At 32.4% G+C, this 24,404-nt stretch overlaps 1 protein-coding gene across 2 annotated transcripts; it reads right to left on the reverse strand.

Annotated features, from left to right (window-relative positions):
- Positions 1-8,105: 8,105 nt before the first annotated feature.
- On the reverse strand, positions 8,106-15,245 carry LOC130739710 (agamous-like MADS-box protein MADS2). 2 transcript variants are annotated; one of them, XM_057592091.1, is made up of 9 exons: positions 15,108-15,245; positions 14,800-15,004; positions 11,284-11,365; positions 11,086-11,147; positions 10,871-10,970; positions 9,351-9,392; positions 9,217-9,258; positions 8,830-8,957; positions 8,106-8,598 (listed from the first exon to the last, which is right to left on the reverse strand). In XM_057592091.1, exons 2-9 carry the CDS (start codon positions 14,982-14,984, stop codon positions 8,505-8,507), a joined length of 735 nt encoding a protein of 244 aa, XP_057448074.1. In that variant the 5' UTR covers positions 14,985-15,004; positions 15,108-15,245; the 3' UTR covers positions 8,106-8,504. The 2 variants fall into 2 exon arrangements, with proteins under 2 accessions (XP_057448074.1, XP_057448073.1); XM_057592090.1 differs by having other exon boundaries at positions 14,800-15,205.
- Between the last annotated feature and the right edge of the window lie 9,159 nt (positions 15,246-24,404).

The following is a 24,404-nucleotide window of genomic DNA, read 5'->3' on the forward strand; positions in this document are numbered from 1 at the left end:
ACTATTACAAGCCAGCCACACAGTACTCTACTGGGACCATAGTTCTACGTGTAGGCCTAGGGTAGGATGAAGGAAAACGACAGTTAGAAAGGAAGAAACATCACTCAAATGAAATGAAATTTCTGTTTTTTAATTAAGACTAAAATATCTTGTTGTTCTAACTTTTAAAGAGGAAAATTGGGTCTATGTAAAAAAAAAATTATATGCAACAAATTCATGATTTTTTTAATTACAATAGGTCTAAAAATTAAATTTATGCTTAGGTGTTATCAATTTTAACTTAAACAATAGTCATGTGTCGTTCTACATATTTTTTTAATTTTCATTTGCCACTCACTTCATCCTCATAAAAAAGCGAAATGAGATTGTCAAGAAAGCAAAAGAGGAAAACTTGAACCACGACGATGTTGGGTTGAGGAGGGATCTAAATGATGAGTTTTGATACTTTCTATCATGAATGAGTCATTGTTGAGCCATAAATCCGAATTCGGTGGATTAAGGAGAGAGAGATGCAAACACTAAATATTTCCATTTAATTGGAGAAAGAAGACTAATTCATTGATCGGGCTTCATTTGTAGGATGGATGGCAAGAAGATCTGGTTGTCGTTAAGAAGAATGTTTCTTTCAACATAAATTTAAAAAGGATCGGAAAGGTGGGCATCTACGAAGCTGGACGGGGTACCTTTCAATCATCTTTCTGCAGCTGATCGATAATCTGATTTTGACGGGTAGCTTTGAGATGGAGGAGATTAAGGAGGTTGTGTGGAGTTGTGAGAGGGGACAACCGGACAAAAGTTCGATTCCCAGATTAATTTAACCTCAAATTTAATAACGCCTCTTTTGGAAGTTATTGAAAAATGATATTAAGAGGGTTCTAGATGATTTCCTCACAAATGGAGTACGACCAATGGGGACCAATTCTTCATTTGTAGCTTTGATTCCGAAGGTGGATTGTCCTCAAAGCTTGAACGAGTTTCGACTTCTTTGGTTGGTTGTATATGTACAGAGGATTAAATTGGTGTTTCCCAAATTGATTGATAAGACTCAATTTGTATTCACTAGTGTTTTTTAACCCGTGCAAAAGCACGGGGAATATGTCTATTATATTTGATACATTGATCATATTATAAATTATAAAAAAATTTAAGATACCAAGAATGTAAGAACAATCATAAGGAAGCAGATGATAAACACATATTAATCATGGAAAAAAAAGAATGTGTCTATTGTATTTGATACATCGATCAATACTTTAAATTATAAAAAATTTAACATACAAAGAATGTAAGAACAATTATAATAAAGCAGATGATAAACACGTATTAATCATGGAAAAAAAAAGAATGTGATAATAGCACAAATTAGGCTTGTGAAAGATAAATCATAAAATATGACATCATTTTGTTTATTTGATGTCATCCAAGTTTGAGACAATATTGCAGGGTACCTACAAAATTTATGAAATATATCAGACTTTGTACAAAATTTACGAACCTTAAACCGACAAAAATAATTTTGCATAGATTTGAAATTAGCCAACATAGATTTATTTTGGTAATAAATTTTAGGTGCATAAATTTCTCCTCTTCATTTATAACTGAATGCATTCGGTTGGTATCCCATTTGATTTTATTTGAAATTTAACATAATATCAATCAATTAGTTTAGAATGTAATGATTGTTTAAAAAAATATAATGATACTTTTTATATAAAACAAAATCTCACGTTACATATACATAAAGAAATCTCTAAAGTTAAAAAGAAGATTTTAATATTTTATGAAAAAGTTTCTCATATTTAAAATTTTTAAATTAGCCAACATAGATTTGTTTTGGTAATAAATTTTTGGTGCAGAAATTTCTCCTCTCCATTTATAACTGAATGCATTCGGTCGGTATCTCATTTGATTTTATTTGTAATTTAACACAATATCAATCAATTAGTTTAAAATATAATGATTGTTAAAAAAATTATAATGATACTTTTTATATAAAACAATATCTCACGTTACATATGCACAAAGAAATCTCTAAAGTTAAAAAGAAGATTTTAAAATTTTCAGTGTAACACGTGTCAAAATAGGAGAAGGATTTACATATACATAGGTGGCAACACCTTGAAACATCATTACAACAAACATTGATCTTTGCATGCTCTTTTTTGCCACCATTTATCAAGAAGTGTGGTCCCTTAGAGTTGTATAGTAGCCACCAACTGTATTTAGAATAACACATTTTATATTATCCTTGGTGTATAACTAAGGCTCCTTTTCTTGCAAATCCATCACAGATCATCAATCATCGTCATGCTTCTTTGGTAGTTGGGAGCATCAATGTCTTTCTTTTACTCTACATTATTGGGAATGATCTTAAATTGTGCAAGATGATGCATGTGTTATAGAAAAAATATACAAATCAAATTGAAAACCAAGCAAGAGCTTAGATTGCACATGTGAGATGGACAAAACAGATTGAGAGAAACAATGAAATAATGTTTAGGTAGTGGAAAACAATTGAATTACCGAAAAAAAAGGTCAGCAACAGACATGCAAGTCCATAAAACCCGGATAAGAGTTAATAATTTTTTTATACTAAGCAATCAGAATGTGTGAAGGATATAATAAATTTCTTCCCTTACCTAAGATTGAGATGAGAAGTGATGTCCATAGAGCTCAACAAAGTCTATATCCTCATTATATGAATCCATAACTGTTCATTCTGCCACCAATCTTATATACTAACCCCATTCCACATAAAGATGTGGCTATGAGTACAACTAATACCCATGCATGTGACAGGTATAAGGATGCAGTTCCCGGACCATAACCCCAAACATTCTTGAGCCAAATAGGAAACTGCCTGAAAATCAAATAGAATCAGACCTTTAATTAAGCAAATTTAGAATTTTAACCCATGTACTAATTGAAAAAAAGCTTCCACTATTGAGATAGTAAAGCAAAATAAAAGAGTCTATAGCTATGTCTAAAAGCGATTTACAATTGACAACAAAAAAAAGCTATTAATTAATAAGAAAAATAGCAAAATCTAGAATTGAAAGCAATCATATGAATAAGTATCTTACCGAAATCTCATTTCCTTAACTGGGATCCTGGGTCAAATTTGTTAGACGTCCCTTCTTCTGAAAGAGTTTCTCTGCCTTCATGATGCTGACATTGTAGATGAAGTTTTGGCAGCCAAAACTGGAAGACAATGATGCAATTAAATAAACTTGCAATGAGAAGGATAAAAGCATGTAAGTCTGCTATCAATTGGCCGATTAAGTACATTCAGAATAAGGGTTGCATAAGAGGAAACATCACAATATTAGTTTATTTAAGAGATATGGAAGCATCACAGAAATCACCAACAAATACTAAAGCATATATGAAATTAAACAAAACAATCACAAAATAGGGAACAATGAACAAATTAAGAGAAAATTAAAGGCCATGGCTTTTAGGAACTGAATCAATACTACCAAATATAATGCTCACTAATTAAGTCAATCAAATTCAGCAACAAAAAATAACCTTTAGGAAGCGAAGAATAAACATTTATGTCAAACACTTACATAATTATCAACTTACACAATTATCAGCACTACATAAAGCAAGTTGCATATTCGAGTGATCTTCCTCATTTTTCCTCCATGCCAACCGGTTCACAGTAGAGGCATGTAGGGGAGGAGATGACTGATGCAGTATTAGTAAGGAGTAATTTAGGTAAACCTTAGATAATTAAGACAAATCTTTTAAGATTTTAATATTTTATGAAAATGTTTATCAGATTTAAAATTAACTTTAAAAAATTGGTTTCAAGATTTGTTATGGAAATAAATTTTAGGTGAAGAAAAAGTTTATTTTTAGAGTATTTAATTAAATTTTATGTTAATTTTATTGAATTTTCGAATATTTTATGTTATTTTTTTTGCATTTTCGAATTTTTATTTAATTAAGGATTTTATGCGTTTTTATTGTGATTTGGTAGTTTTATTAATTAATTTTTAAGGCATTTTTATTGAATTTTTAGTTTTTTATTTAATCTAGGTAAATCTTAGATAATTAGGGCAAATCTTTTAAATTTTTAATATGAAAAAAAAAATTCAGATATAAAATTACCTTTAAAAAATCCTAATCAAATCTAAAATTTAAAAAGGTACTAAATAAATATAGATAAAAACAATCAAAATCTAGCAAATCACAATAAAAACTCATAAAATTCTGAATTAATTAAAATTCCGAAAATTCAATAAAAATACCATAAAAATTAATTAATACTCTAAAAATAAATCAAAAATAAATTAAGATAAAATCAAGAAATAAACAACTTAAATCATAATCAAATCTAAAATTTAAAAATGTATTTTTTTTATGAGAATTAACCTGAGAATGACATGTGAAACTCATAAAATTCTGAATTAATTAAAATTCCGAAAATTCAATAAAAATACCATAAAAATTAATTAATACTCTAAAAATAAATCAAAAATAAATTAAGATAAAATCAAGAAATAAACAACTTAAATCATAATCAAATCTAAAATTTAAAAATGTATTTTTTTTATGAGAATTAACCTGAGAATGACACGTGAATTTTTTTTATGAGAATTAACGTGAGAATGACACGTCACTAAGAATTAACGTGAGAACGACACGTCACTAAATCAGCCTGATGGGAGTTCTTCTTTTCTAATATATATTGATTAGAGGTAAGAACATGTTGGATAGCGTTAAGATTGCAAATGAAGTAATTCATGATGTGAAACGCCAGAAATCAGCAGCTTTGATCTTCAAAGTAGACTATGAGAAATCTTACGACTCAGTGAAGTAGGAGATCTTATTGTATATGCTTAGGAGGATGAACGTGATAAAATGAATTTCTTGAATATGAGGGTGCTTTGAATCTCCCACAGTTCTGATGCTCGTTAATGATAGTCATACTGAGGAATTTAAAATTTCAAGGGGGGCTTAAGTAGGCAAGGAGATTTGCTTGCTATGTTTCTCATCTGGTTGTGGCAGAGGGACTAAATGGCTTGCTTAGGCAAGCAATTAGACTTAATAAATTTTCAGATTTTATGGTGGGGCGGGAAGATCCTATTGGTGCTTCGATTCTTTAGTTTGCGGATGATACCTTGTTCATAGGGGGACTTTTTCATGGAACGTACTCCTTTTGAAGTGTGTCCTTCACTATTTTGAACTTTTCTTTGATCTGAAGGTTAATTTCTCCAAAAGTAGAACTGCAGGAATCTTTGCGGAGGAAAGTGACATGAATTTTGTTGGTTCGAGCTTGGAGAAGAAATCGCTCATAAATCTCCTATTTCTCTGAGTCAAAAATCGCTTAGAACCATGACTTTTTGTTGTTGGTTCATGTGTGAATGGTGTAGTCTTACTCTTGAAGAGAGATTTGGTGCGGATTGAAGCTGAGGACGTTTTCTCGGTCTTTATTTTTTTTGACAGGACGTTTTCTCGGTCTTCTAAGTGGAGTAGAAGGAGGGATTCATCTTTTGAAATTGTTAAATGTGTTTAACTTCATTAACTACTTAAAGGTAGACAATGGAGAACCAAACTCTTTTCAGATTCTCTAGCTAAAAATTGGTGCATTAGGAAAGATGTCCTATGCGTGATTATTGAATCTATGTAAATATTGTATTGGCTTACTTGAGAAGACTTGTTTCAAGGGTTTACATTTTGGGGAAAAAAATATAAGTTGAATCAGTTGGGTTATGTGAAAGAGTTCATTATGCCAAATTAATGACATGTATACATAGATTTAGCTTTTGGATCTATTCTAATTAAAAAAAATTCAGGGGTTGTTTGGAAATGATTTTTTTTTGGAAACCCAATTTAATTTTTTATTTAAGAGTTAAGGACAAAATCATATTTAAACCTTCAATTAATAATTATTGTTATGAACAATTGATACTCAACGGAACCACCCTAACCAAACTGGTGCTTCTCTTTAGGACATTGACCATGGACGTTTTTTACCAGGGAACACTTGAACCCCTTATTAGTATTAGTTATTGATTTTTAGGTTCATGTGACTTTTAGAAGATTAACGACTCACATTCATCACCAATAACTTGCTCAACACTACAGGTTAATTAGTCATCTTGAAGATGACATTGACAAGAATAGAATAGCCCCCTCACTTTCTGATCTCTTTATGCACATGGAGAATCTGTCAATTGAGAGCATAAAAGGTGACAAAAATTATTAATGCTTATACATGTTAAAACGATATAAAATTATTCAATTTGTTTTCACTCAACGGCTTAAGATTTTGAAATGATTAATTCATGATTTAATTATTATATTTTTTGACAGAAAAAATTATAAAATTCAAACCAAATCACCTATTTGAGAACAACCCCTCAAGTGGGGAAATTAAAGAAGCATAATAAGTACTAAGTAGTATCCAAAACAGTCCATAAACACTGCTCTAATACAAGTATACGACCCTGTTTAACCATAAAATTTGCTAAACCAGACAAGTCCCTAAACACATGAAAGATATCAAAACAAATTAATTATTGTATTTCCTCATAAATAAGAACAATTTATCATAGATTATGTTGCTAATTCCATGGGCAAGTAATTAACATTGTTATTAAGGGAACCCACCACAAGAGAGAGATGGCTTTCAATAATGGCATCCTTAAATCCAAACACTCCGTGATTGCTTTCAATAATTGCCAATTTCATGCAATAGAAAGTAATCGTAGAGTTTAGATTTAAGGATGCAATTATAAAGTAGGAGCATTTAAATTATGAGAATTTAATGAAGTGTTAGCTTCGAGTCTTTCAATAATTCAAACTCTTTATGATTGCTTTCAATAATGACATAAAAAAAAGACATCCTTAAATCCAAATTGTCTATGATTGCTTTCAATTATTATTTCAATAATGACTAATTGTATGTTTGGTTATTCATTCAACTCAAAACAAAAAAAAACACCTCCAGCGCCTTCTCGAATGGGATTAGTTGGTCTCCATTAAGTGGATTTTCAGAGAGTGCAATAAAGTTGTAGACTAGTCGATTAAATCTAGTATTGGTTTCAACAATTCTTGTAGGTTGGATGCGATATCTCATCAATAACATAATTGAAGAAATAAAATAAGTAGAACTCTAAACAACAATACAAGAATGTAACAATCACACCCTCTCCCTCATTGTCCCGTTGCAACATGTTGTCACACTTTCCCCTTTAAACATTGCCAAAATATACTAGGAGTTTACTCTGCTGCAGGTTTGCTTCCGGATTCTCACTCAGAGAAAGAGTGGTAGCAACACTGACAAAACTAATGGCGTTTGGACATCGAATCATGATAATAGAATAGAATAGAATTAATGCTGATGACAACGTAATAATTTTGAAAGAGACAACGTATTTGACTTGATGGGATGTTGATGTGGGTGCGTAAAGCAAACAGGGCGCAGGATAACGGGAAAGCTCCACTATCATAAACATGAGATTTATTTTGTGAAATAAAGATGACAAAATTAATAAACTGTGTGAAAATAAAAGTAAAATGTGAGAATGTACGTAATTAATTACAAAAAGAAAATGTTCAAATTAAATAATTAGTTCTTGAAAAAAATATGATACCGACAAATTAATTCATAGAAGAATGAAATATGATCAAAAGATCCTGCATGTGTAAAATGTGTTGGAAAAAAGTTTTGCCTCTGTTGTCACAATTCTAAGAGTAAATTTAACAGAGAAACACAAATATAAGAAAAAAAAATAATGAGAATGGAACCTCAATGATGGATTAATAGGTAGTAAGACTCTTTTGACATTCTTCATTTAATTGGTTAAAATTTATAAGACTCATTAAATCGGGGATGAGACCTGTATAAATTGGTGAACTCTTTGTAGATTTTAATTAATAAAAAAGTAAACGTTTAAAAGAGAGAGTTTTTATCATTTCTCTTAATATAATATGCTTTCACATTTTTTACAAAGTTTATACACATGCGGTCAACGTTAGTCGTGAAATTGTTTAAAAAAAATGTTAGTCGTGAAATTAATATCTCAACTGAGTCCATAACGAAGCCAAAAGTTTAAAAACACTAATTTTATCGTCAATTACTTAATTAATTTAAATGGAAACTACAAATCAAAGATGCACTTTAATTACAATTTAAGTACCATGTCAAGCTTAAAGATACACTTTACAATTATAAACAAAATAGTAAATGGGCATTCATTTGCTGCAACACTCACCTTTGAAATGAATATTCTACACACAAGCAAAGGAAAAGTAAACCAAATAAAAGACAATAAGCAAATTAAATAGTAAGTACCATAGAACCTCATCTGAATTTGATCCAGATGGTTAAGTTGGATGGGATGTTTTATTTGGAAATTTAAAGCAAAGCTTTTGTTTTCTTTTTTTAGTGGCATGACACATTTATTATATAGCCCTGTTCTTCATGGCCACAAGATCTCTACAAATGCATCATTTTATGAGAATTATGAATTAATTAAGTTAGAAATTCAGGTAACCCATCCATGCATGAATTGATTGGTAGTCTGGGCTGAGGTTCCTTCACCTCCTCCTGCTTCATTATTTACCACTGAAGGATCATAGCTGCACAGAAGAATGAGGAATCAGTTTCTTACAAAATACACATGCAATTAATGTGCTTAACATAAGGTTTCAAATTGTAGTCGGCAAGGTTTTAGATATCTTTGCGATTAGCATTGTGACTGCAATTGCGACCGCATTAGCACTAAGAACTATACAAAATGTGATCACAACTACAAACACAATTTAAAACCTTAACTTCAAATTTTCTGCATTTCAGGAAAAGGAAATTACCCAATTCTCAATGTACTATTGCAATGTGGTGTCTCATAGTATCCCTCTGATTGAGGAGGGTAGCTGTAGGGAGCATTTTGCTCTCTACCTTCCCATGCTGTTTGAATAGCTACATCAATTTCCTCCAACTGTGAAATTCACAAGGACAATTTGGACTTCATTAAATGGGGTAGCAGAAAATTTCAATAGTAAACCAAGCAATCCCAAAATGTAAGGTGAAGCTCAGAGCAAATTACAGAGAAAAAAACTAAGTATTTGTTGAAACTTGAAAACTTGAAATTCTTTGTGTAATAGATGAAATCTCAAGTCTCAACAGCCTCTAACAGTCTAAGCTTCTATAATATATGTATCATATTAAAATTGCTTGGAAATAGTTTAGTTTGATACCTTGTTCCTCAGGATATTATTAGTTTCGAGTAGCATCTCCTCCTGTGTTGGATCAAAAACAGAGTTTGGCAGTCTATAAGAAAATGATATTGTATTAATTGAAGATGATGTAGTAAGTCTAGACAAGGTTTTACCTTTCTCTGCAAATCGGAGAGTTGATCAAGCATTTGTTGTGTCTGTAGACAAGGAACAGATAAATAAGAAACTATGGTTCAAACTTCAAATCATATAGTAATCTAGTGCAAAATCTTATGATGTACAAGACTCAAAGCAACTGAAGCAACAACATGTCTTTCTCAAACAAAATCAGATCATTTATTAAAACAGAGTACTAGAGAGCATTCCTCTTAGTTATGAGATTTAAGGACATAAACTCCCAACCAACTAAGAGTGTGTTTGAGTTTAGTTTTGGAGGGGGAAGGGAAATGAGAGGCTTATGAGAAATCTTTCCCTAGCTTAAAAGATTTAAAAAGGAGGGAAGAGTTTGAGGTAGTTCTAATAACCCTTCAAGACCCCTCTGAAATTCTCTTTCAATCATATCTTTTATGAGTTTTTGAGGGAGGGAAGGAGAATGTTTTGTTCCCCCTGTTTGGGTTTCCTTCTTTTTATCTCATTTGGGAGAGTTGTTCCCTTATTGCTTTCCTTTATTGTAATAATAATTCTCTTTTCAAAAAAATAAGTAGAGGAGGGTCTCAAAGGAGATTTGGGGTATTTTCAAAAACTCTCCATACCTTAGCCCCCTTATAAAAAAACTAAACAATGGGAGAGCTTCTCATAAGCCTTTTAATTCCCTTCCCTCGATCCCCTCCAAAATCAAACTTCGAAAAATATGTAGTGTTATTATAACTTAGGCTTGTTTGGGAGTTTTTAGGAGAGGTGAGAGAAAGACTTTAAGGGTAAGGGAAGAGGAAGGCCAGAGAAGGGGAAGATGTACGTCATTCCTTTGTTTGAGAGTTCTGAATTCTCAAAACCATCCAATTTAAGAGAACTATTACATATAATTAAAAGAGGGTTTCGAAAGTGTTATGGAGTGTTTTTAGAAATACCCTAAACTCTTCATCCTTTCTTAAAATCTCTCAAACAATGAGAGGTCTTTCCATAAGTCTTCCTTTTATTTTGAAAGATAAAGGATAATATATATAGATCAAAATGAGAGTAGCACCTCTCAAGCGGAAAAATACCGCTGCACGCCACAAAGCAACAAAAGAAAACCCCAACATTCAAAGACCCCTGGCAAAAAGACCACCCGACCAACTAAAAACCTCGGCCAAAACCCGCTAAAGAAAACCCAAACAACCATAAGTCTTCCTTTTTATTCTCTCCCTTTCAAGTTTCAAAACTCAACTCACAAACCCACTTTACACCGAATAATGTTTAGTGAAAAAAGTTTGTGACTTGCAGTTTGTAACTTGCTTGTATTAACTTTCTTTGGGAACCCTATTTCTAGAGTTCTCCTTTCCAGCTAGAAAAATAAAATTCATGAACCCAAACGGATATCAAATTCATATAGGCGGCCACCGTGGCTTCCTTATATAAGAAAAAAAATGTTGAGCAAAACTTGTCAGCTTCCCCATCAACAATAAGAAGAAGAATATTCATACAACATGACATATAACCAGTTAGTTCATCACAGTCAGATACCAAATATGCATACCTTGTTAGACCTGATTTGCTTCAGAGAAGAGTCCAGCTGACGTTCAAGCTGCTCAAGGTCCTTAATATCCAAGTGCTCCAATTCTTCCCCAAGGAGGTTTCTACAGGATGCAGACATAATTTATTAATATACAACCAACAATTGCTCACACTTTTATCTTGGGTCACTGCTAGCTCATTTTGTCAAGGATTCTAAAGTGTGCTCCAGTATTCTACCTCTGTGTTCTCTGTAGTCCCTCAACTTTTGATTTCAGCTTCAGATACTCTTGGTAGCGCCTCTACACAAGGGCATTAATTATATATGTTAACTGTTCCAGGCTCCAGCATAATTTTTGGATGAGTCTCACATGTTTTTGCTTCTTTATCCTCTTAAAAACACATTCAAGGATATGGATAAACAAGAAAAATGAATACCTGTGTCTCCATTTCAGATTGGTGGTTTACTTCCAAGGCTCCATAACTGCATTTTTGGTACCGTTCAAGTGTCTTGGGCATGCTAAACGTAACAAATGTATAATGAGTGTACATAGCTGTATATTTTACTTCAAGAAAAAGGAAATGCAAGGATAAAGCAATTAAGTTCATACAAATCAAATCAGTAAATAAAGCAAACAAATAAATCCTAGTAAAGTTTCTCGTCTCGGTTTTTAAAAATGTTCTTGTGTGCATTATTATTTAGTTCTGGTTGGGGAGAGATGTTTGAAAACAAATGGATAAACGAGGCACAAAAAGAAATTGATGAGGTTACAACTGAGTCTTACCTAGCTGTTGTATTTAGAGAATTCAATGCCTTATGATCAAGGTTACAACTGAATCTTATATTAAGGAAAATACATAATTTGAATGCCAGTATTAAAGTTCAATTTATGTATTTTCCTTATTTTTTCAATAAATTCATCTTTAGATTGAATTTTCTTAAAAAATATATCTCGCAAGACTTATTCATAGGTGTCTACTTCCTAAATATTTAAGTGGATAGTTTCATACAATTCAGAATTATTATGTTGTTGGGGAGACAAGGAAGCAGGAGAACCTGCACCAAAATCTTATATAGACTTTTTCTATCATGAATTAAGAAAAATTTGGTTCACTAGTTAAAAAATTGCAAACTAATTTAAATACATAAAAAATATATTGTAAATAACATATAATAATATTAGTAGTTAAAACATGATTTATGTGTGATCAATTGCCTTCATACTTAATGATTTTATTTGGAAAAAGCCAAAATGGATTAATAGTATAGCTAAGGGGCGCTAGACTTACATGAAAATAATTACAGTTTTGATTAATGAAATGCCCAGCCATGAGCATCCAACCATACCAGTTTGTGAATGAAAATTGTAATCAATAAGGTGCTATTACATTCACATGAAGTGTTAGGGACTTAGGGGGTACTATTGGGGCTACTGAATTGTCATATTAAAGCTAGGATTGAGTAGATTCTTTTTCTTGCTCTATTGTACTTATTTTGCTATGCTTAGACATCCTATTCACAATTTCAGTTTCTTTTATTTGGTTGGGGTACCTTGTACTCTTTATTAATAATATATTTCACTTATCAAAAAGTGTATTTCATAAACAAATTTTTATTAGGTATCTTGTATTCTTAGTTACAAAAAGTTTGGGTAAGTTCGGTTTCAATCATCATCATACTATGCTTCTAAGATCATAGGTTGCTTTCTTAAAGAAAATAGTATATCCTTAGCAAATGAGTCGACATGTGTTGGTTTACATAATTGAATATGTAGTGCATTATATTACACAAAACATTAAAATTGTAAATTATTTGATAAAAGTATACTAAAATCTTAAGAGTTTAATTTCTATGCACCGATGGTGTAATGTTTTTTTAAACCGTCAACCAACCAGATTTCAAAGATGTGAGAAAATCTCTCTTTTTATTTAATTTCATTAATTGACGTGACACATCCTTAAAATCCGATTGGTTGACGGTGTAAAAAACTTTACACCGTCGATGCATCATCCTTTTTCTCAAATCTTAATGTAAAAGACAAGTAATGGCAAATGGCATGCAGATTTTTGTTGCTCCAAGAATACCTTAATTAACGTACTTTTTTCACTACTCCAAAAAGTTAATTTCTTTATGACAAATTGAGCTTTTGGGAAAGAAAAAAAAGCTCATTTCCTTATAACAATCTCTTGCAGTTTTAATGTGAAACCAATGTTCTTATTCTAAGTTTCAAAAACCACTTCTTAAGAAAGATCAAGCATCATCCATTGCCAGCAAAACCTATGAACTACAGTTTAATGCAAGGCAAGATATATAGGCCGTACAGAAGTAGAACAAGACATGTTGGAAACGAACACACAGGGCTTGTCTGTTGTCTGTCTTATCCTATTCCTGAAAAATGATTCCTGCACCATGGTGTTGCTCTCCCTTTTCTCAGATTGTGATTCACTTCTTCTAGACCTACCCTTAACTCCTATACTTCATAGCTTCTCTAATGCATGGTTGCTTACATGTAGGATTAATCTGCAAGCACTACTCTAACTCTAACTCTCATTGGACTCAAAAGTTAAAACATCTGTTTATGAAGTATATGATTTTGATTTAGCCAAACCTTATATAGAGGCAAATGCCTCAGAATATAGCAACTATATATGAATGTTGATCAAACATAATGACTCGTAAAATCACAAAATTTCACAACAGAGAGAGAATCCTGTTGTAACAGTAAAGAAGCTGAAACTGATGTAACCTAAAAGCTACTTCATGACACTTCAAGCATAAATAATATAGTAATATTATTTGTCTTTTCGTATTAAAAGCATTTGTGGTACTGAAATCTGATATTTTGTATTCATGTGTAATTTCTTAATTTCTTAATTCCTTTTCTATTTTTCTCTTTTGATGAGTTCTGACATATATATATGGGAGACTGGGAGAGTATCTAATCAAAACCAGGTATCTAGGTAGTAGCTATCAACGAAGAAAACCTGGGGGTTAAGGTTAAGATTATAGTTATCAAAAGAATGTCAGTGTTTCTCTTCATAATACAATCTTTGGTCAGAAAATGCTCCTAAAATAAAGATTACGCGTTATAATCCTGCATTATTATTGCCATAACACAGGAGTAAATCAACTATCAATTGTTTTTTGTCAAAACTAAGTAAAATTAAGTACTCAACAAAGCAAAAAAAAAGTTTGTTAATTACTGTATTAATTTTGTATATAAGCCACTAAATTAATTAGTTAATATTAGCCCTTGAATCGAGTTAGTAAATGCTAATTGGAAGATATGAAACCTTCGAACAATTAATTACAAGAAAATTTTGAATTTCAGAAGGAGACCATATACACCCCACCCTCTCTACCCTAAAGTGGGTTCTTTATTTTCCCATAAAAAACTAAACAAAAGCTCATTTTTTAGCTCAGAAAATGGAGACATTTACAAAACCATTCATCTCAGATCAGCTTCTAAACAAAATAAAATAAATTTGTTAGATTATTAGCATGATATATTAAGTAGTATAAAATATTGCTCAACTTTATTAAGGGTTAAAACCACAACTGAAATTGAACCATTACAAATCCACTACAAACTAATCAAATTAATTAAGATAGATTTTGAAGTAAAATGATCTACAATAACTATGACTGCCATCTAATAATTTTTACAAAGCAGGATGAGGAAAACAACAAAGAAACTAAAATACCAGGAAAGTCAAAATAAATCTAGTCAAGCGCAGCCCTACATATGGATCAGGGCATAGAAGACTAGAGAGAAGAAGAAAAGCAAAAAAAAAAAAAATCATGAGACTCACAAACTCACCCAAGGAAATCAAGATCACAAAACAACCAGTTATTACCAGCAAGATATAAACTTTATGCATCCCATGAAAGAAAAAAAGAAAATCAAGCCAGACCCAGAAACCGAAATTCCAAAATACAAAGCAAATAGGTACCTGGAGCTGCTGCAGAACTCATAGAGTTTTCCACGGTTGGAGAAGATAATGAGGGCAACCTCAGCATCACAGAGAATAGAGAGCTCATAAGCCTTCTTGAGCAACCCATTCCTTCTCTTTGCAAATGTCACTTGGCGGTTTATCTTGTTCTCAATCCTCTTCAGCTCCACCTTTCCCCTACCCATCACTACTTTTATAATAGTATCTTTTCACAAATAAACATTAAACATTAATTGCTTTTTCAGAACAAAAACATCAGTTTGCAGACTTAATATTGTACAGCTATTTTCTGCAAAATTTCCTTCTACCTCTTCTTTATGTAAGGTTATGCATGGTATGAGCTGTCGACTGTGTGTTTTAGTAGCTAGGCATGGTAAACCTATTTGTATATGCTAGGAGTGGTGGAGATGAACCCTTTTATAAAGCATTTGAAAGCAATCTCAGCAAAGAGGCAGATCCTATTTTTATCCTCCAAAAATAATGGTTTAATTTCATTTTGCAAAATGTTTTTTAGCACACTCACTTTTAAGAGATAATATCATGATATAATAAGAATAATGAGATAAATTGAAAAATGAGATGTATGTGGCGTGTTGTTATTTTTTAAGAGTATAAAAAATAAAATTGTTTCATTTTATGAGGAAAACCTAGCAATAAAAGTCTGCTCACATCTTGAACTCATTTACACACTCAAGAGAGAAATGAGAAAATGACGTGTGATGTGGTTGTGGTGGTGCTGGGTTATGGCGGTATGTAGTGGTAGCAGCAATGACAATGACGGTTGAGGTGGCGGTGGTGGAAGGTGATGGTGATTATGTGGTGGGTGGTGGTGGTGGAAGGTGATGGTGATGATGTGGTGGTGGCTGTGTTGGGTGGTGGTGGCAACGGTGGCTAGCGATGGTGACAACGACGGCGGCGGCGGCGAAGATGGAGCGGTAGTGGTGGTGTTGGAAGTGATGGTGGTGGCGGCGGTGGAGGGAGATGGTTGTGGCGCTAGTGGTGGTGTTGGGTCATGGCGGTATGTAGTGGTAGCAGCAATGACAACGGTTGAGATGGTGGACACGACGATGGTGGTAGTGGTGGTGGAAGGTGATGGTGATAATGGTTGTGGCAGTGGTGGGTGATGCTGGCAGCGGTGGCGATGGCGATAGCGATGACGACAACGACGGTGGTGGCGGCGGCGGTTGCGGTGGTGGTGGTGGAGGCGGCGACGGTGGTGGTGGTAGCAATGGTGGAGGGTGGTGTGGTGGCGATGGTGGAGGGTTGTGGTTTGGCTTATACATTACACCCCTATCATTCCTTATCCATCATCTATAGGGTGGATCAAATAATCCATCATTTTAATGTATAAGAGGAGATTGATGTATAAGCTTATACAATACAATGTTGACATGTCATTTCAGCTAGCTTATAACTTATTTGACTAGCTTAAAACTTATTTGACTAGCTTAAAAACTCTATAAAAGTGTTTGGTGAATGAGCTTATTTCAGTAGCTTAAAGCTGTAAGCTATAAGCTATCTCAGGTGGCTTAAAGCTTATAGCTTATTAAATATATTACTATTTTTATCCTTTATTATTTTATTAAAAAATCATCTTTAGCCTTATATGTAAACCTATTTACTTATCAGTTATCACACTTGTCTCATATGCACATTGTTCCCGCACACCTATAATTACTACTTTGGAATAAAATAAATAATTTTATATTACAAATTACAAATTATTTGTTTTATTATATTTAATTTAATAAAAATATGGAAAATTAAATAAGTAAAAATTAATATTATATTTTTAAGATGATAAATAACTTAAGTGAAATTAAAATATTTATAATAATTTTAATATTAATATCATATAGGTGTTCATGTGAAAATAAAGTAATGTTAAATATAAAAAGAATTATACAAGTATGTCCTTTTATGTCATTTTATAATTTCAGCTTGTTCAACAGCTAGTTTTACCAAACAATTTTGTTCCAATTACGTAGCTTTTCAGCTTTCAGCTAGCTTATCAGCTAGGCGTGCCAAACATAGCCAATGTATTGTATAAGTTTATACTATCATACCTAATACAATAGTGTATCAAATGAATCCATAATTTTTTTCTTTTACTTTTTCTTTGAACATGATTTTTACATCAATTTGAAAAAAACATGACTTTTACATTTTAACACATTAGTGTAGTTATATTTTTGTACTATTTCTCTTAAATAATCAAATAAAATTACACAACTCAACAAATTGAAATATTTTATTAAATCATTTAAAAACTAATAATGTAAAGAGAAAGATTCTTTCGTACCTTTATAAACCCTAATGAGAAACAGAAAAGATAGGCAGGATTGAGAAAGAAAGAAAATGAAAAAATTGATTTATAATGGTGATAGATAAGAAAATGAGAGATGAAAGGGAAATACAAGATTGTAAAAGACTAAAAGCTGATATAACGAAAAGGAAATTAAAATATCAGTTTTCATTGGTGGTGGACAGTCGTGTTTTTCACATTTTTCGTCGTATTGATGTTTGTACTGTCTTTTTCCTCTCATTGATGGATGTTGTCCTTATTTTTTGTTTTCCCCATTTTTATGTTCTTTTTTCCTATGATTCAATATGAACCAATTAAGTTTGAATGAATTGCCTTAATCAATGTTATCATGACCATATAAAAATGTTATCCTGAGAATCTTAAGAGAGAAAAAACTTATTTCTATATATCTATACACTTAAAATTTTAAAAATGTTATCTTGAGAATTGTCAAGCAAATCTTTCCTGTGCATTTTGAAAATATGTTTTTAGAGTTTAAAACCCCCACGAATTTGATTTTCTACAAATTTTCAAACAAAAATCTCATATGAAAATTTCTTCAAAAGTGATTATGTTAAAAAAATTGTGAAAAGTCATGCGATTTATTTTTTAAGAAACTGAAAAATAATTTGATAAGTGACCTCCTAAGAAGTTTCCTCGTGGAGCATGTTGAAAAGACTCGTGTTGTTACTGTGAAGTCAATCGTCAGATTATGATGTTATAGGAATCATCTTCTCTTAGCCTTCTCTCTACTGAAATCTCAAAATTCTCTGTCTCATGTGCGAGTCACCACAACATTATCATGCTCCCCTCCGAAAAGCTATCCACACTCACATTGTTGTTCGTTTCACCGCGTCAACGAAACACATCACCTATCTACTATTGCTAGAAAGAATTTCGTTACAAGGAGTCGTTACCATGCAACCATCAGCTCTGATACCACCATTGGAGAGACATGAGAGTCCATGGGCCGAGGAAACAAGACACCAAGAGACATTGACGCCACATCTTTACCCAAAACCTTAAGGCATTTAGTTTATGAGTCACATCTCTTATAAAGTCTTCACCTCACCAATCTCATTCAATATGGACTCAAACTCATACTTGAATTTTCAACATTCTCTCCCTCAAGTGCAAGTCACCATCACATTATCATGATCCCCCTCTGCTGAAGCTATCAACACTTGTACCACCATTCGTTTCACCACATTAACGGGACACACCGCCTGGTCACACCGCTAGGTAGGCTTTCAATACAATGAGTGTCGCAGAATGACCTGTTAGCAAATCCGGGCACACGTCACGCCGCACCAATCACCGCCAACAACGTCACTCTCGCCCTCTAGAACGACCATTGTGACTTCACCCTGCTCCAATTCCTCTTCAACACCCCTCCCTATATTTGACAAACTCTTCTGAAATCCCTCTTCTCCTCCATAAACCTTACCTACGTCGTCGTCATTTCGTGGCTCCAAAAGCACAATCTCTGCTTCACCTACAAGATCCTTCACTCCATCATCATCCACAATCTCCGTTGGAACATGTATATTAGGCGGTAATGATGTGGTCGATGGTTAATTTGAGTTGATTTGGTGTTTTTTTAATGTATATGTTATAGTATTATTTCTTTAATAATTATTTATAAAAATAAAATTATTTTACCTTATGATAACCTATAATAGGTGGTTAAAAGAAAATTGTGTAAGATTGCATAAGATTTTTCTTAGGCAGGTCAGAGGTTTTCAAATTTCATAGTTTTTTTTTTTGAACATAGGTCATAATGTTATTAATTCAAGCTGGACATAGAAGCCAAAAGATCAATATATGCAAAAGTCCTAAAAGACTCAGAAGTCCTCCTTATCCAAACAACATTTGATAGGGAAGAAGCCTTGCGACCCATAAAATCGGCATAAGATAGTTGTCTGCAGATAAAAGAGAGATCAACATAATCAAATAAAGCTGAAAAATCAAAAAACAGTCATAAATTATCAAAAATAAATAAGAGCCTCCTTCTCTCTTCCTCCAAGCTAAGAGTAATGATATGTACACACCTCATTTTCTAAACACTTCATTTCCACCTATTTTTATTTCTATCTCTCTCATCTTATTATCTATCACATCTCATACTTTTTCTCTCTTACTTTTTCTTTTCTTCCTATCTTTCCTCATTCCACCTCTTTCCACCTCTCTTAAAGGTGTGAAAGAATCATTATTGGTTATTAAGAATATCTTGATTCTGAAGTTTAATTAATGTACTTCCATAAAGCACGGTGGAGTCAAAGTAGAAATTAAGCATCTTACAGTTGCAAGGTGTCAAGAGGACCACGCCGTTGCAGTAAAAATGAACTGTTCAAGGGTTGGGCTCCTCTACAGACTACAATGAATGAAGATATCATATCTAGTTAAATCAGTGCATTTACAAAAGAAATATCGTACCATTTCATGTCTGAAATGACTCTAGTGTTGCTGCACCCCTGAACTGACACCATACACATCCTAGATTATAGGTGCATGTTTCACAAATCACAACAATATTTTAAGAATGCATTTTTAAAAAATTAAAATCGGTAGAAAGTCTTTATGTAAGTTAATTAAATATACATTATTTCTAGTAAGTGATTTTGGCTCTGATAACCCGTAATAGGATATGCCTTCAGGACTATAAATTGTTCATAAAAAATGTACTTACAGATTATTCCATAAAAAATGTACTTACAGATTATTCGTTAATATTGTTTTCACATCAGTAATAAGGGAACATAATTTGTCGTTACTGAATGAGCTAAACATTTGAGCATGTGTTGGTGTTTCACCCCTCTCAGTTCTATTTCCACTTAAAACAAAATGTGAACAATTTTTTTCTTATTTCTTGAGATATCAAGTTCATTCATACAATAGCAGTTGTACCTAGTGACTTGAGCATCAATTCCGTCCTCATTCATCGGCCGGCTAAGGAAACAGAAAAGGTACAAAGTTCTAAAACTCTGCTTAATTCATTTAGAGGGAAATAATTCATTTCATTAATTTGTAAACCTCAACTGCAGTTTACAATTAAATTTTGTGGAATGTTTATTATATAGACTCTGTTCAAAATTGAGTTGTATAATTTGCAAATTCCAATTGCATTTTCTATCCTTTCTGGGAAGTACTCACATTCAATCCCAAAGTTAAGGCATTCCGATTACATCTGATATCTGATACTCCGATGGCGAAATAAATGATTTAATCATTAAAATTGATGGCAAACTAATTAAAGAAAAACTTAAACTTGAACACATGTACAATGTAGGATTTAAGGTAAACATGCAAGGTCAAAGACAAACTTAACAAATTTTCCAATAAAAACCAGACAAGTTAAACCTGCCAATGTCCCTGATATGTTTCTGTACTTCTTGTGCTTCTACATTAACAGCAATTGAGAAAGCTATCCAATTTGGTGAACTGTATAAACTGTGGATATATATATATATATATATATATATATATATATATATATATATATATATATATATAGAGGGATGATCCTCCGGGTGCATTCACCTTCACAGTTCCAACACCTTTAATTTCGTTAATTTGCTTTTTCCATAACATTTGGCTTTTCCATTCAATCTCAATATTTTCTCAACTTTTCCTTCTGTAATTTGTGAGGTGATGTTTTGATGCAATGCTATATTCCAATCAAGCAGCCAATGTATGTAAGCATACATGAAGATATAAGAACGTGGTCAACTTTATCTTTTTTAAGCTAAACAAAGAATTGAGTGTGCTCAAGAGCATGAGACTTTTTATTTTCTTTCATCATTGAGATTATGACTTCAAATATTCAATTTAACCTATGTTTGAATACCCATTAAATGACATTAATTAGTGCAAACGTATATTAGCATTTATTTGAGGATAAAAAACGAATCAGACGCTTCTTGTAAATTCGAACAAAAGTCTCTTTATATCTCTTTATATTACACTCAATTGATATTAATGTACTCACATGGACAATGTTTCACTTTCATTAGCTCAAAGTGCTGTAAAATCCTCAGCATATTGGAATCTTTTGATGAGATCCGAGGAAGATTTATGCGTCATATTTTGTGGTTATTATGTAGTGACACAAACCCTTTACAGTGCACTATATTGCCCAAGTTTGTCAAAGTTTATTCCCTTGTCAAATAAAGAAAATTATGTTAAGTCACCGAAGATGCCCCACCTTATTTCTAAGGCTAGCTTGTCACTACAAGAAAACATGTATTAATTTGTGGCAGTTAAAATGATGTTTTGCGGCCGTTCAAACCTCTGAAGTTTGATTTTTGTGGCGTTCTGAAAGAGCTGCAGGGTCACTTTGACACATTGGCGGCAGTTTTAAATCCCCACAATTATCTATCATGGATGGTTTCCCATTTTTAAACATTTTAGCAGGAGCTGCAAACCGCCACAAATGTTTTTTATTGGCTCTGATTATTCGTTCCAATTTCATACCTCCAACCGTTGTTCATACTTTTTAGGATAATGTTGGGTAGATCATCAATGAGGGTAGACATCCAATATAAAAAAATGATAAAAAATATATAAGTAATAGATGTGATATATGAAGTGATGTCATTAAAAATGATAGATAGAGTAAAAAATTGGTGTTTGAGATATGTGTAGTTGTAGTGATCAATTTATAAGTCATAGGATAAAATATGTTTAAATTAAGAGTACTAGTATTTTACACACACACGACTACACGAGAGTTATGGGCATTTGAACCTGAAGTGAATGCTATATTGCCAAAACTCCTTTTGCAAGCAGCTTAACCTCAAGCATATAATCATTGAAAGCAACTTATATATATATATATATATATATCACTTGCAGTAGGTAGTGTTTGGTGCAAAACTAGCCGGCCATGAAAGTTACTAAATTATTTCAATCTCATTGTCTTGCTCAAGCTAGGGGTTGAGTGCTTAGATGAAGTTCATATATAGGGAGTCCAATTCTTTTGCGGACTACTTTAATTAGTTAGCAAAAATGAATTGTAGTAGAGTGACTCTTTTGTAGGAACATGTAGTAGCAATATCCTAATTAATCGCATTTGTTGTTGTCACCTATTTAAGAAGGTTGTTCATAAAGTTTTTTTAAGCCAACTGAATTTATTGAAAGCACGGGTGCTTAACCGAAATACGAAAGCAATAATGATTCATGAACACATCAACATGACAGACATAAAAAAACATGTCTTTTCGTCGGATTTTGCTTTAAAAATATTTATAGGAAATTGTCGTAAGTAAATTTGCAGCAAATTTTTGATATACAAATTTTTAAAGAAAAATTCACAGAAAATAAATGTGTGGGTTTTAAACCACCGTTATATCCATAATAAAATCTGCAGGAAAATGATTTTTTTTTATGTCGTTGTGTTGATGTGTTAACGGATAATTATTGATTCAAAAAGAGTAAGACTGAGTACAAATAAGGCATCTGTACAACCTCAGAGATTGGATTAGTACATCAAAAGGCAGGGCATAAGTTGGAGTACATCAATAGCACTTCCAAGGAACTTCTAAATTAGAAACTACATGAACTTGGTTCTTTGGCCCAAATGCAGCTCCTCCTGCTCTTTCTTTCTCTCTTTTTCTTTATGTCTCTTTGCTTGTTGTTTTTTTGCTTATCTCTTTGTTGTTTCTCTTGTTTATTGGGTTAAAATACCCCTTATATTTCTCATTCAATGCATTCTTTGGCTTTAAAAAACTGAGTACAGATAAGGAGAGAAGAATAATCCCAAGAATTACAAGTATGTAGTTCTCAAGGCTATATCTTGTTATTTAATTATCAATATTGGCTTTCTAAAAAAATTTGAAAAAATATCTAAATCATATGAATCATATTCAATCACATTGGAAAGTGATAAGACATAAACCACTACGAAAACTCCTATAATTAAATCATATTCAGTCCAGACATGTCTCCAAGCATGTTAGCGCTGCAATAATACAAAATGATTTGACAGACCGCTTTTTTATTCTTCAATCTTTAATGAAGAAATTAAATAGTCATCCTGAAAATCATATTCTGAAATAACCAGTAGTAGTTGTTTCCACATACTCATGACCTTTGCTACACAGGACACAAATCATACAGAAAAATCTGATAACTAATCAATATTCTTGCAACACCTTCACCAAATAACTTTTACAGCAAGAATTGTAAAGACCCCAAAACAGTCAAGGAAATTGTAAAAAGAATAAGGCATATATAAAAGATAGCCTATCAATTTAGCTTTAAGCTATCAATTAGGATGTTCGATTTATCACATACTATTAGAGTTTCTATATTCATCACCAATAGTCATGAGACTAATTTTATCACTCCACAGTCAGCACCGTAATAAGCGGTAGGAGACTGACCAATGATTTATTTTTATTCATAAAAATTAAGAATCGAACCTCCAACTATTTTACTTATGACAAAATGTTGAACCATTGTATCAACCTGCTTTATTTTTACTACTATAGTACTACTATTTAATTCTGCAGGATATATATGCAATTCAAGGTCCCTGCAATCCTAAGAGCTCCTAGCTCCATTTAGTGGAGTGATATCAAAAGGCAACTAAAAGCCACCACTCACACTATCATCATATACCAATTGAAATATCTACTTACTCTTACTCACACTATCATATACCATTTGACATTCGACATAGTGCAGAAATTAAACCCAATTGCGCATCCGCACAATGAACCCTCGAAAGCCAAAGAATTTGTTTCCTTCATAGTCACAAAGTCCAAACACTTCATAATAATCCTTCTATAAATGTTTTCCACTTTTGTTAATAAACCAAGTTCCACATTGTTTCCAAGTAATCCAATCTTCTCAGCGATTGATCGACTCAGATCTCACCAAGCTCAATTAAATTCTACTGCACTTGCTTTTTCAATAAATCCACCACTTCCTAATTCGGTTAGACCTAATGATCTTTCAATTTCCCATATTCTAACTAAAAGTTTTCTTTTTGTTTTTTTTATCACCAAGGTAATCCACATGTGTATCTTCACCTCTTATGGCGGAAGCTTTATGTTACCGTTGGGCTCTTGGTATTGCTATGGACCTTTGTTTCCAACATGTCATTTTTTATATAAATTGCCAAGTTTTCTTCAATGTTTGGCGGAAGTCTAGCTCTGATGTGTCTTACTTTAGCGTTTTTTATGTGATTGTTGTGGTTTAGCGTCTTTTTTTAACTGTTTAGCGTCTTATTTTAAGTCTCTTTGTCGTTTGTTAATTGTATTGATAATAGTGCGAGGGATATTTTTTCAATATTAAA

Source organism: Lotus japonicus, chromosome 2 (assembly GCF_012489685.1).
Source record: "Lotus japonicus ecotype B-129 chromosome 2, LjGifu_v1.2".
In the NCBI taxonomy this organism is placed as follows: domain Eukaryota; kingdom Viridiplantae; phylum Streptophyta; class Magnoliopsida; order Fabales; family Fabaceae; genus Lotus; species Lotus japonicus.

Excerpts from the sequence above, each read along its gene's own strand:
- LOC130739710 (XM_057592091.1), bottom strand. The coding sequence starts at position 14,984 with ATGGGTAGGGGAAAGGTGGAGCTGAAGAGGATTGAGAACAAGATAAAC. Across the intron at positions 9,393-10,870 it reads AGCAAATCAGGTCTAACAAG|ACACAACAAATGCTTGATCA; the intron begins GTATGCATATTT and ends CCTTGTCTACAG. Across the intron at positions 9,259-9,350 it reads TCTCCGATTTGCAGAGAAAG|GAGGAGATGCTACTCGAAAC; the intron begins GTAAAACCTTGT and ends GATCCAACACAG.